Raw genomic sequence first — 17542 nt, 5'->3', positions numbered from 1 at the left:
TGCATGTTACTTGTAATGCATTACTTTTCTCGTAACATCAAAAGTAATCTGATTACATAATGCATGTTACTTGTAATGCATTACTTTACTCGTAACATGAAAAGTAATCTGATTACGTAATGCATATGAATTTCTCAAAAGTGAAAAGTAAAGTCATTTATAATGTTACAAAAGATTTCAGTTTCATTTAAGTTTTCTTTTGAAATTTCTACTCATATAATCCTAAAGAAATGCATCACAGTTTCCACAAAAATTTTAAACAGCACAGTTTCCAACATTGATATAAATCTTTGCATCACAGGAATAAATTATAGTTTAAAATATATTAAAATAGTAAATATAGTTAGTAGTACATTTTAATAATATTACACAACAGAAATAAGTACATTTTAAATTAAATAAATTATAATCAAATGGATTTTGTGGCCATTACAAGAAACTGAAGGGGTGCAATGTGACCACTGTGTAGGACTTTTGTACTATTTTTCTCATAATTTTGTCTCAGTGATATTCCAATTAAACATTTTCTCTGAGAAAGAATCTATATTTTCAAGATACGTGTTTTTGTTGCTGTTGTGACAATGAGGTCAGGTACAAATTTGTGTAGAGATGCCAAAACGAGTCCCCTTTTGACAATATTTTGTGTTTTGTGTATAGATAAAGAAACAAATATGAATATGTATGTTTTCAGTAAGCAAAAAGCCTGTATAAAAAGCCTGTATCGTTTTACCTTGATATGAATAATGTTACTGTTTATATTGTAACATTTAGGCAGGCAGGCTCGAATGGCACTTTTCAAAGAGACTGAATGTAATTAATTAATTAATTAATTATATATACATAACAAAATCCACTCTACTTACAAAACAGAGAATGCCCAAATAAAAGTTCAGAAACATTCATAACGCAAAATCACTTATTTATTTCTCAGCAGTAGCAAATGGAATCACTGACACAATTGAAAGGGTCAAAGATAAGCATTCAAAGGTGAAGAGTGGGGAAAGGAGGGGGTGTTTCAGAAGCTTTGTGGGTTTGAGGGGGATTGCTGGGAACTTAGTTAGAGGTTGGAAAGGCCCCTCTTGGGTGATATTGCATGTCACGGATGCGCCTCACGGATTGGATCTGAGGCAGCACGGCCCCAAACTCAGAACACTCCTTAAACTCTCCTTTCTCAAACAAATACTGGTAGCCTCTGTATCCTGGGTACTGATAGCCCACCCAGCTGTAATAGAGATTAAAACAAGAAATTAAGTGAAACTGTTACTATACAGGAGGACATGGAAACTATCAGAAAGTATCACGTCAACGATTTTTGAGGTTTTACTCACGTGCCACTCTGCACACGGACTGAAGAGACTTTCTCATGGTATCCATGAGCGTGGAAGCTGGGAACATCATCATCTACGATCTCAATCTTCTTCCCAGCAAAGCTTGGGTTCTCATAGAGTATGATCTTGTGTTCCTGGCTGTCCTGTGGGGACATAAGAAGAGTAGAACGTTATATTCAAAGAAACCCTTGGGACAAATTCATATACACATTTGGATATGCTTGACTGAAATGTTTCGTGATCATAATTTTTTTTTTTTGCCGGCTTAAATTCTTTCCAAAACTATATTATACTTTTACAGATCACTTAGGGTGTTAACATTATATTTTTGACTAGTACTGTATATAAAGACAATGACACTTCATAATCCTGCAGTTGTTTATTAGTTACCACTTTAATGGGGCGGAAGGCGACGATGCAGTCACTGCGTCTGCTGTTGGTCCAGGCGTCCCAGCGAGGATACTCACCCTTCTCAAACACATACTGTTCCCCTTTACAGCCGGGCAGCTCATATCCCACCCACCTAGAACAAAAAGTAAACTATGTCATGCTTTCTCGCTCAGTCAATTCTTGAATCTGATTGGTCGAGCAGTGTTCCTAGAGTGCTCATTTAAAAGCACTAGGACTTTTCACTGTTTGTATCACTCCACTTGTCTGTGTTCGTAGCATTCCAGAAAAGAGTATGTGATGAGTAGTTTTATTCTGAGTAATAATGTTATAATGGGTTGTTTTATTCTATCTGGAACAGTGTTACTAGATCTGTGTAAGAAAACCAGCCTATTGGCCAATTTTTTTTGGACTCTTTAAACGAATCCAAATACCACAACTCAAAATATGCCACTCTTACGGCCTACCTAAAATATATATTTTACAGTCACAAGTAATCATAATCAGTCTGTTTTAATAAAATAAATTATCTTACCTTACGACTGACATCCAGGCTGGTAATCCTTTTTTTTTTTTTTACTATTTGAAAGTAAACTATTTACAGTTTGTGATGAAACATTCCAAATATGAAAGTTTTGAATATATGAAAAATTCTTCCATAAATTATAGATGATAGTTTGTTTGTTTAGCAACAATCCTGGCGAGATTTGCCAATCTGTTACCAGAGCCACTCCCTCACAAAATCCCCCTGGCATATCATCTAAAGAGTTTTATCATTAATAGAATATAAATTCCATTAAATGTAAGTTTTTTCTGTCAAATAAATTGTTTGTAATATGTCAAAGCCCACTTTTGCAGGCTTCGTTTTCTCCAGGACAACTTAATTCACGTTTTCTCACTGGAGAATATTTGAGCTGCCGCTTCGGACCACATATTCTGTTCCAGTCCATGTGTTGCATGGTGCCACCAAGTGAAGCTTGAAGCTGTCGCTTTGTTTGGATTAATTTTCCTTGGCAGTGAAACAAAATAACCATTCAACATAATATCCCTGTTGAAAAAAACAGCATATGCTGGTTAGGTATGTTTTGAAGCATGGCAGCTGGTTTGAGCTGGTTTTTGTTGGTCCTTAGTTGGTCATGAGCTGGTCCTGAGTTGGTTATAAGCTAGTTTCTAAGGGCCATCTTAGAACCAGCACTTGACCAGCTTAAACCAGCTCAAACCAGCTGATATGCTTCAAAACATACCCAGCAGGGATATTACTCTTGCATTCAGCAGTTTTCTCTCACACACAAACTCACGGTCCACACAGCACCAGTATTGAGCCCACTTTCTCCATGTCCGCCTCCTGGAGGTTGTTACAGGGCCCAGTCAGCTCATGACAGCGGCCTTGAAAGTTTTCCTGTTCGTAGATCACCAACTTTGAAGGAAGAGAGAGTATAAAGGAAATTAAGTAGGAGTAACGGATAAGTAACATACACCACAGGTACTCTGAGTCTGACAACGTGTTCTAACCTTGAAGGCACTGGCAACTGGTTGTTTTTGCTTGGCTGCAGGGTTCTGGTGATCAGTTGCCATAGTGAACCAGGATGGGTGTGATGAGCTTTGTTCAGATATCAAATTAGGAACAGAGAAGGAAGCAAACAATAATTCTTAGAGTCAAGTGTGTAGATAATTGAATATTGCAAAAGCATAACAGTCTGCATGAACGACAAGCCTGAGTTGTTACTTTCCATACTTAAGTAGATAAAATGGTGGAGATGAAAATAACACAATACCAGTAGTAAAGCAAGCAATATTGTGTATGTCTTACCAGCTCCGGGGTGTGCCAGTCGCTGTGTGGTGGCATCACCGGCTCAATATATATCGGAACTCAGGGGCGGAAACACTGCCAAAACATGTCTCTGTCCAGAACACGCTCATAGTCAGGTCCTAATAGGCTGACCGGCTGGCACTGGGAGGGCTGAAGAAGTCCAGCCAAACATCCTCACCCTCGCCATCCTACCCTCCCTTTTCTTTTGATACCCCACAAAGTTATTTCATTAGTTGTCAGTTTTCGCCCAGCCCCGCTTTGTTCCATATCCCATGATTCAGCACAACCTGTGCCAAGAGTCCAGGACCTACAACAAGAGTAACTGACTCTGGATGTGGAACTGAAAGAGAGGCAGATGCATCTTTGCTATTTAGAATTGCTGTGAATCCTGTGAAATTCAGAAACAGCTTAGTTTGTCACAAAATGTGCTTCAGGTAATATTAATTATGTTTTTTATATATTTTATCAATGGCGTATTGTTTGATATTAACATAGGTGTTGCATTACATATACACTGTTCTGTTGCTTCACAGCATAAACACAAAAAAGACAAAATGAAAATATAGGCCAAGTTAAGACATTAATAGGCCATAAACATTAAGAGGCAATACAATATAAGTTGGCGTAAAAAAGACAGATTTAAATTGATAAATGCAAGTCTGTTTAAATAGTTTATGAAATGGGGCTTAAAAAAAGAGCTAGACTTAGCAGATCTAATATCCCAGTGGAGGCTCATACAGGCCTTTACTGCTAAGGCTCTATTTGATGTTTTATAAACAAATTTCGGGAGGAACACATTCAGGAAATTAAAACTGTTAAGTGGAGCAGACCCAGATAATTAAACCTAATTGAACACAAGAGGAGCTCATTAAAAAATCAACGATAGGAGGTGTATATAGACAGCCGATTTACCTTCCTGTCGTTGACTGTTTCTTAGCATCCCTCCACCACCCCTTCTCCTCACTTAATTAAACTCACATAAGACATCAAATTAATATATGTAGTCTAGTTCTAGACTATTTCCATCAGGGGGGGTACTCTGGGTTCGGGCAAAATTCCGAGCCCGGAGCCCTCCCCCGGACAGCACGCCAAATACGCATAATATTTACTCTATTTAATTTGATGTAAGTGTGAACTCGTGAAAGCAGTGGTTCTCAACCAGGGGGCCGGGGCCAACTAAGTCGCCTCCACATGGGCCTCAAGTGTAATGATACTGGAGGAAAGCAGGTATGAATGCAGGTGCAAGGGTTTATTCACAGTAACACAATTCAATACAGGCTTTTGCAACAGTCTCATTAGCCAGGCATTTCACATCAATTAGGTACTGTAAGTATTCACAGGATAGGTCTTTCACAGTCTTTAGGAATTTGGTACATCAACACATAACTCAGGTAAATTATCATAGGTTGGGACAGTCTTTTAAGTGTGGCTTCAAACCTAACATAAACCTGCTTTCACAGGAGAATGTTGAAACATAACTACAGTCCTTGAAAATGAGGCAAACACGAAATTCAGGGATGTAGTTCAGAATCAAGCATCAACTTAACTTAAGTATCAATCCATTCATGATCACAAGGAAGATTAATCCATACACAATGAGTGAGGTAAGTATCCCTTACTATGTTAATGGCCAGACAAAGACCAAGGCTGTGTCCGAAATCACCCCTATATACTTAACCCTCTGGTGCTCTACGGTCATTTCTGACCGGAATATTTTCTGTTTTGAAATTTAAAAAATCACTGCTTCATCGGAATGATATGAAACTTGGTGACTTTTCTTGCATTAGGTATGCACAAAAAAATTGGGGTCATGATTCGAGCATGCTAGTTGGTCGTTAAAAAAAAAGTAGCGTTCCTTGTCTTCGGTCATAAATAACCGACCAAAGGAAATGAATGGAAAATCGGCAAAAACACAAAAATTCTCCGAATATTTGTGTGTACAATCTACAAATCGGCTACGATGCTGAAAAAAAGTACACAGCAGTAAAGGGGTGACACTCTAAAACATCAAGAGTGTGTTATTGACACACACACACACACACACACACACACACACACACACACACACACACACACACACACACACACACACACACACACACACACACACACACACACACACACACACACACACACACACACACACACGTATACACACACACACACCTATGAAAAACTGAACCTATGAACATTTTGAATTTTTAAAAATCACAGCTTCATCAGAATGATATGAAACTGTGACTTTTCTAGCATTAGGTATGTAAACACACAAACAAATTGAGGGCATGATTCGAGCATGCTAAGTGGTCATAAAACAAATACTCCCACTTGTGCTCTTCGGTCAAAAAGGATCACCATAAGAAATTAATGGAAAATTCACAAAAAAATCTATATTTCTAAAAAAAAAAAAAAAAAAAAAAAAAAATATATATATATATATATATATATATATATATATATATATATATATATATATATATATATATATATATATATATATATATATATATATATATATATATATATAAAACTTTATAATAAATTGTCTTTGAGATTTTCAAAATATATATTCAAATCCATCAACAAAAAAAATAATTCAATGTGTTCAAAAGAGAACTAGGGAATTCTCAAGCCTCTCCATAGAGACCTCTAGTGATTACATCTATGGTTGCATTATTTCTTAAATAATTCCAAAAGAGGGCGCTAATCTGCCTTAAAAAAAAATATATATTTTGAAGGCCTAGTCTCTATTTTAACCTGAAATACTGCAATAATTAAAAAAAAAATTTAAATAATTTTCAATGGCAAAAATAGACCATAATTATTGCATAAATATAAAAAAATACCATCAAATCATCTCAAAATACAAAATTAAAAAGAAAAAATATTATTGAAGAAAAATAAATTGCATTGGTTTTACTGGGGTGGAGGAAGTTTAATTTTTAGGTGTCCGGTCACTTATGACCGGGAAGACAACCAATGCAACCCCTAAACGAAGAGCACCAGAGGGTTAAATAGGGTACTATTTGAGGGGACAGCCATTCGTAGTGGTGTCCAAAACAATAGTGGACGCTATCGAGTGCACTCATTCAATCCCACAATGCACCACAATAATGAGTGTACAACTGATGTATGCTCAACGGCTAGAGAATACCCATAAAGCACTGCCAGAGTCGGGCAATGAATGAATTCCCACCCATCCATTTTCCAAACTGCTGGTCCAATGTTGCTACAGTGTAATATCATACAGGTATAAATTCCTTTAACTGATCATTAAATTGTTTAATTAAGGGTTATACATCGTTTCCTGGGAGGAGTTCGGTGAGGCCATGGAAAAGCACTATCGGCTGGCCTCGAAGAGATTCTGGCAAACCGTCCGGCGCCTCAGGAGGGGGAAGCAGTGCCCTACCAACGCTGTTTACAGTGGCGATGGGCGGCTGTTGACCTCGACTGGGGATGTTGTCGGACGGTGGAAGGAATACTTCGAGGATCTCCTCAATCCCGCCGTCACGTCTTCCATTGAGGAAGCAGAGGCTGGGGGCTCAGAGGAGGACTCGTCCATCACCCAAGCTGAAGTCACCGAGGTGGTCAAGAAACTCCTCGGTGGCAAGGCACCGGGGGTGGATGAGATCCGCCCTGAGTACCTCAAGTCTCTGGATGTTGTGGGGCTGTCTTGGCTGACACGCCTCTGCAGCATCGCGTGGCGGTCGGGGACAGTGCCTCTGGGATGGCAGACCGGGGTGGTGGTCCCTCTTTGCATTGCCGGCAGTAAGTCAGACTTGTTCCCGGTGCATGTTGGACTCCGGCAGGGCTGCCCTTTGTCGCCAGTTCTGTTCATAATTTTTATGGACAGAATTTCTAGGCGCAGCCAAGGGCCGGAGGATGTCAGGTTTGGGGACCACACGGTTTCGTCTCTGCTCTTTGCGGATGACGTTGTCGTGTTGGCCCCTTCTAACCAGGACCTTCAGCATGCACTGGGACGGTTTGCAGCCGAGTGTGAAGCGGCTGGGATGGGGATCAGCACCTCCAAATCCGAGGCCATGGTCCTCAGTCGGAAAAGGGTGGCTTGCCCACTTCAGGTTGGTGGAGAGTTCCTGCCCCAAGTGGAGGAGTTCAAGTATCTAGGGGTCTTGTTCACGAGTGAGGGGAGGATGGAACGGGAGATTGACAGACGGATCGGTGCAGCTTCTGCAGTAATGCGGTCGATGTACCGGTCTGTCGTGGTGAAGAAAGAGCTAAGCCGTAAGGCGAAGCTCTCGATTTACTGGTCAATCTACGTTCCTACTCTCACCTATGGTCATGAGCTTTGGGTCATGACCGAAAGGACAAGATCCCGGATACAGGCGGCCGAAATGAGCTTTCTCCGCAGGGTGGCTGGGCGCTCCCTTAGAGATAGGGTGAGAAGCTCAGTCACTCGGGAGGAACTCGGAGTAGAGCCGCTGCTCCTCCACATCGAGAGGGGACAGCTGAGGTGGCTCGGGCATCTGTTCCGGATGCCTCCTGAACGCCTTCCCGGGAAGGTGTTTCGGGCATGTCTAACCGGGAGGAGGCCCCGGGGAAGACTAAGGACACGCTGGAGGGACTATGTCTCCAAGGACACGCTGGAGGGACTATGGCCTTGGAATGCTTGGTGTCCCCCCGGAAGAGCTAGAGGAAGTGTCTAGGGAGAGGGAAGTCTGGGCATCTCTGCTTAGACTGCTGCCCCCGCGACCCGGCCCCGGATAAGCGGAAGAAGATGGATGGATGGATGGATGGATGGACATCGTTTCCATGAGTTCAAGATGAAATCTTTTCATCTTACTACTGGAGCTGCCAGTTTGCTAAGTATCAAATAATTATTAAACAGCAAGCACAAACTATGCAAAAGTCGCAGTGTCCAAATTTGCTCACTCGTTTTCATTCACTCCTTTAAATGTACTATATTAGTGGAATAATGTAGGGAATAGTGAATGGGGGGGCAATTTCAGTCTCACATGTAGAGTTTATAAAGAGCACCAAACACTCTTCTAACGAGCATTTTGTTATCGCTCAGGGAAGTGTAAGCAGAAGAAAATGATGTGGTCGGGTGACGACGCTGGTCCTGGAGGGTAGTTCATAGCCGGAACGACGAGCATCTAAGGTGTCGGAGGACTGAGGCGAAGCGGAGTGACCGAGGACCAAGGTAGAACCGGAGGGAAGAAGAAGCCAGACAGAGCCGAAGTGGTGGAGGTACGAGGCACAGGTGAAGGGCCGGAGGTCTGTGGTACAGGCAGAGTGAAGACCGACCAAGGTGTAGCCGAAGGGATGAGGAAACTAGATGGAGCTGACAGGATGACAGTCCCAGCTGGAGCTGAGGGAGGGAGGAGCCATGGTGGGGCCAACTGCTCAACAGGCCTAGGAGAAGTAGCGGGCACAGAGGTCCTAGGCGGAGCTATGGAGTCGACATACCATGGCTGAGCCGTAGGGCTGATTGGAGCCAGAGGGAGCAGTCCGAAGAACTGGATTTCTTAGACAGGGGTTTATGAGACGGGCTCCTTGGCCTTTTTCTTTGGCAAACATGGGACAGGTGACGGTGGAAGAGGGAGGGTGGGTGGGAGCATCGACAATGGAGACTTGGATCTCCTTGACAGAGGAGAATTGCGACTAACTGGAATCAGCAGAGGCAGAAGGGCTTGGGGACAGAAGGAAGTCCAGACATCCAGAATGTCTGACTGGGAAACACTTGAGCTTGTAGATACTGACGAGTGGTGATGATTGTTGACTTCCTCATATAGCTCCACCAATCTTCCCAGTGGTACGGAAGTACAACCTGGCTCATGACAGTATATGATGAGCCACAAGATTCAAAAATTGCGCTAGCGTTACACAGGTGTTTTCTGCTGGCAACATTTGACAGACATAGCCATGCATCCAATCCACTGAATAAGGTCACAATCATCGGACGCCGTTAGGTTCCAATACTCTAAGAACTCCTCCTCCATACACACACACACACACACACACACACACACACACACACACACACACACACACACACACACACACACACACACACACACACACACACACACACACACACACACACACACACACACACACACACACACACACACACACACACACACACACACACACACCTTTGTTTAAGCTGTTAGGGTTAGGGTCCAACCCCCCTTTTCATGGGTAAGATATGCAAACCCATATTGTTAATAATAATAATAATAATAATAATAATAATAATAATTATTATTATTATTATATGGAACCGTCATGCAACATAAAATAATAAAATAATGTCAATTCATTAAAATACAAAACCAAATGTATTTGATTTGAATTGATTCACTTGTTTCAAAATTCACGTTTTGGTATGATTGTATTTAATTTAGCTATAAAACAAAATATGGAATTGTATTATTATTATTGTTATTATTATTATTAATTGGCCATTGTAATATCGTGAAAAAAAATACATTTCCAGAGGGAACACATTGCTCAAAATTGGTATTTGTCTTCCGGATTTTATGACAACAAACATTTTAGAATTTACTCTGAAGTTAAAGTTAAGAATGAGATATACCGCCACCTTGTGGTCGTTAGGTTTTGCCCGCTGTAAATACACTCCTTTAAACTCAATTGTTTCGTAAACTTCTAATACACCACAAAAATTCACCATGATTTTTTTTCCTGCAACTCTGGCATCCAATAGGACGAAGCTGTAAGTTCGCGGGAGTGGGGGAGGATAGCTGTGTTTATTTTCTTTCAGCCACAGATGGTTTCAGAGGCTGAGACTGAGGGAAAGACAAGAAGAACGACAGTCGGGGATGAAGCCGCAGCTTTGGGGGGAAAGTTGCATTTATTGCATGTATAGCTGGGGCACGAGACATAAGCTCTCACGATGTTAATGCACATAGTTATGTTTGCTGTTTTGGTTCTGAACGTTAGACCCGGAGAAGGTTTCCCCAATTACAAAGATGACTACATGGACGAGGACTTGGCCACCTTCGACTATTACAAAGGGACGGATGAGTTTGATGAGGGGAACAGGACGCAAGAGTGCGAGGAATGTGTGCCGGAGCTGTGCCCGCTGGCGCAGGGCTGTAGAGCCGGGCTGGTGCAGGACAGCTGCGGCTGCTGCTCTCAATGCGCCAACCTGGAGGGACAGACCTGTGATCTCGGCCAGAGAAATGTCTATTATGGAGTGTGTGGAGAAGACATGGAGTGCAAACTGGACAGGTCCGATGGAGTGGACGGAGAGGAGCCCGAAGCTCAGTGTGTGTGTTTGTCTCAGAAACCTCTGTGTGGCTCAGACGGACAGACCTACATGAATCTCTGCAAATACAAAGAAGCGGCTTATTCAAAGCCTGGACTTAATGTGAGCGACGGGCCGTGCAGGACAGGTATGGACAATACAAACAAACAACTTTCCAACCATAGATTTATTTAGGTGTTTGTTTGCAGTCTTTATTTAATGCATGGAATTGTTTCTTTAATAAATTCTTTCTTTCTTTCTTTCTTTCTTTCTTTCTTTCTTTCTTTCTTTCTTTCTTTCTTTCTTTCTTTCTTTCTTTCTTTCTTTCTTTCTTTCTTTCTTTCTTTCTTTCTTTCTTTCTTTCTTTACATGGTGAACAGATGTTTTAAGAGTAGTTTTCCAACCATATTTATTTATTCCAATACCACCAATATTTAATTTAATTTAAATTCTTACAGATGTTTCAGGATTTTTCCAACCCTATGTATGTATGCATTTATTTATTTATTTATTTATTTATTTATTTATTTATTTATTTATTTATTTATTTATTTATTCCATTTATGTATTTATTTATTCCTTCCAATAAAGTAAATGTATTTCATAAGTGTTTTAACCACCAATATTTAATTTAAATTCTTAAAGATGTTTCAAGGTTGTCTTTCCAACCCTATTCCTTCCTTCCTTCCTTCCTTCCTTCTTCCAATAAAGTAAATGTATTTCACAAGTGTTTTTTACCACCAATATTTAATTTAATTACATTGTTTACATGTAATAAATAACAATTAAATAATTTTTTTTCAGTAGTTTTTTTCTAACCAATATTTTTTTTATATTTATTTTCTTTATTTAATAACTAAAATAAAAAAGCATTTTTACAACCTTTATTTATTTATTTATTTATTTATTTAATACATGGATTAGAAATATCTCAAATGTTTTCAACTAATATTTAATATAATTTCATTTTCAGTTTTGTCTCCTTCTCTCTTTAATGCACAGAATAGAACATTTTTACATTTTTCTAACCCATATTTATTTATATATTTTCTTTAATAGATAGGGTAGAAATTAAGTGTTTTTCTAACATGTTTGTTTATTTATTTATTGCATTTTTCTTTTTTAGCTTTTTCTTGTTTTCTTTCACACATGGAACTTAAGTGTTATCTTTATAGTGTTTTTCTCTATGAGCTGCCAGCACTTGGGAATTTTGGACCTGGCCCCTATAATTTCCCCAGTGACTTTAAAGAGGGAGTTTATGACCTTTAAACAGCTCTTCACATCAGGCTGACATAGGAAGTGGTTTCTGAATGTGATCCCTGATATGACCTCCTTCTCTTTTTCTGTTTCTCTGTCTATTTCTGGTAAGTCCCCGTCATCAAAGTGCCGCCGCATAATCAGGTAAATGTAACTGGCAGCAGTATAGCATTTCTCTGCGAGGTGTTTGCATTTCCCATGGCACTAGTGGAGTGGAGGAAAGATGGAAAAGAGGTCATTTTACCGGGCGATGATCCTCACATATCTGTTCAGGTAAAGTATTTCCAAATGGAAGAGCGTTGTTTTAAACAGAACCTCTGTGAAGTAATATAGATATAACCTTGACTTATTAGTAGGGTCACACAGAATCTGCAGCCACAGAACTCTACAAGCTCTACAGATTTAAAAGTCTACTCATCTTCCATGTGTCCGTTTATTAAATATTTTGGCTTATGATATCACATTGAAATCCATTACACTAAATTACACAGGTCCCCCACACAAATTGAGTGCAGAAAATATGATTAAAGCCAGCAGATTTTATTGGAATATTCATGTCTAACTGCAGGTGTTTATGGTTTCAAGATTTAGGACATTTTGGGCGTTCCTGGTTATGCACCTTAATGAACTTCTCAAGAATTACAAATGTTATATATGCATCTCCTGCCTTAGCAGATACAGAAAAATGTAGTATTTCAGTATCCACCCCAGCCTTTCCATTTCTCCATTTTTTCCTGTAGTCACGAGGTGGCCCTCAAAAGTATGAACTGTCCAGTTGGCTCCAGATTGAAGAGGCCAGTCAGATGGATTCTGGCACATACAGGTGCATTGCTCGAAATGAGCTTGGCCATGTCTCAGCCACAGCAATTTTAGGAGTTCTGCCGCCAGGTAAAAAGATATCGGAGTGTCTATTTACACTAAGCACAAATTGTACACCCTGTTGGCAGTGGCTATTTACACTAACTCCACCCACTGACGTCTGGTTGGGCCAGACAAAATTACGAAAGAGACGCTGGATCGTCATCAGTAGCAATAGTGTAGGGGTAAGGCGCATGGCAGAAAGGCATTTATTTTCAATAAAAGTGAAGAAAATATTTGAAAAATGGAAAGAAAGTGTATAACGTGTGTTTAATAATAAAATGTTTATCATTAGGGTTAGAGGTATAGGGAGGGCTTAATTGTCCCAATAAGGCGGCATCCATTTAATAATTTTTTATAAATATAATCATTTACACTCTATGGGCCTCATTCATGAAACACGAGCAGAACGAATTTGTGTGTAAATCGTTCGTAAAGCCGCTCTGACGTAAATTTTTGAATTCACGAAAATGTTCGTATTTTCAAAATGTTACACCACGTGTAAATGGTGTGTAAAACATTTGAACGTTCTGTGTTCTAATTTAGGCAAACTGATGACATTGCATTTTGATGCACTATGTACAATAATAATACCGTGTTTTTTTTTTTTTTACTGTTCAACTTTGGGTAAAATGCAGCGCTCATCACTGTCACTTTTTACCCGGCCGTCCAATCACAGTGGAGGAGGGGCGGGACAAATACTACACCAATCAATCATCCCACTTGTACACCGACTGAACAACAATGGAGAAGTTAATATTGCTTTTTACTGCATTTTTATATTCAGTAATATTCTTCAAAATGAGATACTAGTAATATTACTGCCATGGATATTCTGAATCATAGCAACCAAAGTATTTCAGCTGGAAAAATGCTTTCAAGCGCCACCAGCTGGCCGTTTTCAGAAGAGCACCAGGCGTTTTTTAGCTGGCTAAAAATGCTTTGGTGGACATGATAATTGATTATTTATTGATAGGCATATGGCTAATTAGTCTCTTTAGCATTTATGCAAAATACTGGAGCCAAACCTAAGAAAGAAGTCCAGAAGATTCCACAGCGTTCCTGGACACGTCATTTGCAGTTGCAGTTTAGGGGCGGGGATTATGCTAATTATGAATGAGCATGCACGCGCGCCCTATTTACAAATTCATTAATATACACACATTTAACTACTGAATCCGTGGTATACGGAGCATTTGTGAATCTAGTGGATAGTTTTCGTAAAGGTCCATTTTACATGCAAATTACTCCGAATCTGCTCATATATTTGTGAAAGTTTCATGAATGAGACCCATTGTTATTATTTCATACTGTTGAATCTAACTACTATTTACACTTATTGCAAAGAAAATATGGCTATTTTTACATAGTCTGAATAGGATCTGTCGCTATTTTCACTTAGTGTAAATAGCCGCTGCCAAAAGATATACCCTGAGCTGTAATGGCCTACATTAATACTCCCTGTTCCATTACCTTTATGTATAATCTGTTTTTTTTTCTGTCTTTTTTTACTCAGATGAGATGTCTGCCTATTTGGAACAAAACACGAATGAAATGATTGGCTATGACCAATTACAGGACTATGACAGGGATTATTACTAAACTTTAGATCGAAGACCCTCGAAAAACAAAGGTTTTTTTACTTACAGACATTAAATTTGAGACATGGCAAGAAGACACTCAGGCATTGACTGCAAAAAAAGTAATACGCCTGTAAAAAAACATCCCCCCCAGAGCTTTTTCAACATCTGGATAATCAAACATGGAGGCGGTGGGGAAGAAGCTTGAATAAATTCCCAATGGCACAGGCCACTAAGATGGATGAAAAACACACCACAAGATGAGTTGAGGAGCTATTGGAGCAGTTCGGGAGCTGCTAGAAGCTCTAAAATTCAGTACAGAGGGAAGCTACTGGAGCAGAATATCTCTTGTGTTTCTACCAACACTCTCCTTCAGAGTGACAAGTTGAATATCAAAGCATGAAGAAATGTGAAATGTGTGAGAGCTGCACGATTATGAAAAATATATATTTGTTGACCATTTATTTTCATATTATAAGTGTAGTTATGAATTTTGATCAATTTGAATTTACATTAAAATAAATATTTTTTTTGTTGCGGCAACGCTTTTCACTTTGGTTCTAAACTTTATTTTTAAACGTATTGGAAATATAACATTTTGACTCAACTGAAGTAGACAGAAATGGAAAGTAGTAATCATCTCTTTCACAATTAGTTAATCGCAGAGGCTTTAATTGTAATTATAAAAACTACATTTATACAACAGTTCAATAAAAAAGATTATATTGAGTAACTCACATATTAGACACAATAGCACCAGTTAATTGGTCTTTTTTTTGCTCTATCAACGGAAACATTGGAACGGAAACTTGGTTTTTCTGAATGAATCAGTGATTTTTGACAAATCAGTTGAGTAGGGATGCACCGAAATGAAAATTCGTAGTCGAAGCCGAATAATAGTAAAACACTTGGCCCAAGGGCGAAGCCAAATACCGAACGCGGTTTTTCAATTTTTTTTGCATTTATTGTGCCAATTTTTTTCACCATTGCATAAATAAGCTTTTTTACTATTAAAAAAACACCCAAAAATTACAAAACTACAATTTAAAAATATTTATTTACCACTGAACATTTTTAGCATTACAGCAGACATTATACAAACAAAGCAAAATATATCTTTAAAAAAAATAAAATAAAAAGTAAACTAAAAATATTTTTATTTGGCCATCTTATCTCTGACCTATTTTGCCTACAGGTAGGCCTATCATAATCAAATTTTGTTTGTTTGTTCATGAGAGGTTTTACAAGCCTGTATAACTCAGCACTGAATAAAAACTCTGGCGGTTTGAGCAGTGAGTGGAGTCTGACTAACTTAAAACATATTGGCCATTGCGTACAAGAGATAAACAACTATGTCACCTCTGCAGAAACACGTTCTAAATGGATACATTTGATGTTCTACAGACACAAAAATGCACTGGAGCATTTGCCAACATATTATTACAGTATCAACTGAGGGTGCTCTTGCTTGCATTTGAGGGTGCTTAGACAAATCAGCAGAACAGTGTCTACAAATGGCCATTTCTGCGTCTTTCTTGGACACTTTAAAGCATTGCTTATACTCGACGCGTCCGCACGAGCGCGGGGGTCCACGCTGCAAAAATGATGCCATCACAGAGTACCTCTCTCAAACGCGCTGGTTGCTATATTTGATTGGTCATCAAAAACCTCATTGTTCGGTAAAATTGTCTTTTCACTTATTCGGTTGCCAAACATTCGGTGCATCCCTACTGTTGGGTGAATGATTCAATGACTCATTCATAAAGAAAATCACTGGCTGCATCCAAAAATGCATACTTCCCTAGTAGAAGAAAATCAGTATGTCAAATTAGTATGTCCGAATTCATAGTATTCAAAAAAACATCACTAAATGCCCAGTGAGATTTAGAAGTGCTCATCAAATAGACAATTTACTATTCCATGAGGCCACAGGACAGGATTTGTGAATTGCAGTAAAGTGACACAACTGATGCTGACAATGACAACATAAATGCCTCCGGATTTCACTCATACTACACACATTCATGCTATAAGTAGAACATACTCTATACTAAAAAAAAAAGTACCTACTCAGAGAATATGCAATTTCAGGTGCAGCCACAGGATTTGTTGCTGAATGAATCAGTGCTTTTGGACAAATTCTGTGATTTACTCTCAAAGAAAATAACTTTTTCACCACTTACTGGTGTAATGATGTAATCTGCAAAAAAATTCACTGAAATGCATAGACGCACAGTCTCTTTTGTGCTTGGCGTTTGTGCTTACTCAGTTCTTCACAAACCGTCCTTTTCTGCTCAAATCTGATTGTGTATCACCATCTGAGTTTATGTTTCCACATGTGGCATCCCTCTTTTACTAGCCTTTCCTTTGAATGTGTGTGTGTGTGTGTGTGTGTGTGTCAGATCTGGGTGAGCCAGTTGAGCACACAGCTGGCTTTAATATATCTTTATGATCTCCTGTCTTAAGACATAAACACAGAGATCCTATTCTTCAGTACATGTGCATACAGGTTGCACTTGGGACTTCTTTTGATGAAATACAACAAACACCATCAGGCTACTTATTGATATACAGTAAACATCTCATAACCCTCTAATTTCACCTCTTATGGAGAAAAGACCTGTATTTAACAGAATGGCCGTGGATTGATAACAGAGCTTTTTAACCCCGATCCTCTCTTCTGCCCTCTCATGATGTTCCCTGGTGCCTTTAACTTAGAGTAATTATGGTAACAGCTATGTATGCAATGTTAGGTTATGGTTTTGATTCTATACATTATTTAAACTGTGCAAAAGATTCCCATTTTGGCACTATGTTGTTTCAGACCTCTGTTCAGAGGACTGGCCAACTTTTGATGATGTTTTACATAAATGTACTGCACTTTTACTGTAAAAATACTAATGCAGAGTTATACACCATTCTTTATTTTCAAAACCAGTAAGTGTAATAAACCAAATGCAACAACATGTGGTTTAAGGGTCCATTTGCATTGACTTCCACCCAACAGTCAACTGTTAAAGCAATTAGCCTGCAGTATGGTCTAGATCATTTCAAACCGAGAGCATCCTGGGACATGGCCCATTTCCTCTTG

The 17542-nt window shown here is 39.2% G+C and overlaps 2 protein-coding genes across 2 annotated transcripts; one reads left to right on the top strand and one right to left on the bottom strand.

Moving 5' to 3' along the window:
* Positions 1 to 1053: 1053 nt before the first annotated feature.
* crybb2 (crystallin, beta B2) lies at positions 1054 to 3308 on the bottom strand (the record flags this gene model as incomplete). The annotated part of the gene is given in 5 exon segments (XM_079827103.1): positions 1054 to 1222; positions 1329 to 1471; positions 1719 to 1851; positions 3014 to 3162; positions 3165 to 3308. Coding segments are annotated over 5 exon segments (720 nt in total). The 5' UTR covers positions 3291 to 3308.
* Positions 3309 to 10268: 6960 nt separating this feature from the next.
* On the top strand, positions 10269 to 17410 carry kazald3 (Kazal-type serine peptidase inhibitor domain 3). Its single transcript, XM_079826935.1, has 4 exons — positions 10269 to 10904; positions 12126 to 12286; positions 12754 to 12901; positions 14388 to 17410. Exons 1-4 carry the CDS (start codon positions 10403 to 10405, stop codon positions 14471 to 14473), a joined length of 897 nt encoding a protein of 298 aa, XP_079683061.1. The 5' UTR covers positions 10269 to 10402; the 3' UTR covers positions 14474 to 17410.
* The last annotated feature ends 132 nt before the right edge of the window (positions 17411 to 17542 follow it).

This window comes from Gobio gobio (genome assembly GCF_949357685.1).
Source record: "Gobio gobio genome assembly, chromosome: 10".
Classification (NCBI taxonomy): domain Eukaryota; kingdom Metazoa; phylum Chordata; class Actinopteri; order Cypriniformes; family Gobionidae; genus Gobio; species Gobio gobio.
This window is presented reverse-complemented; position numbering and strand designations above follow the sequence as displayed.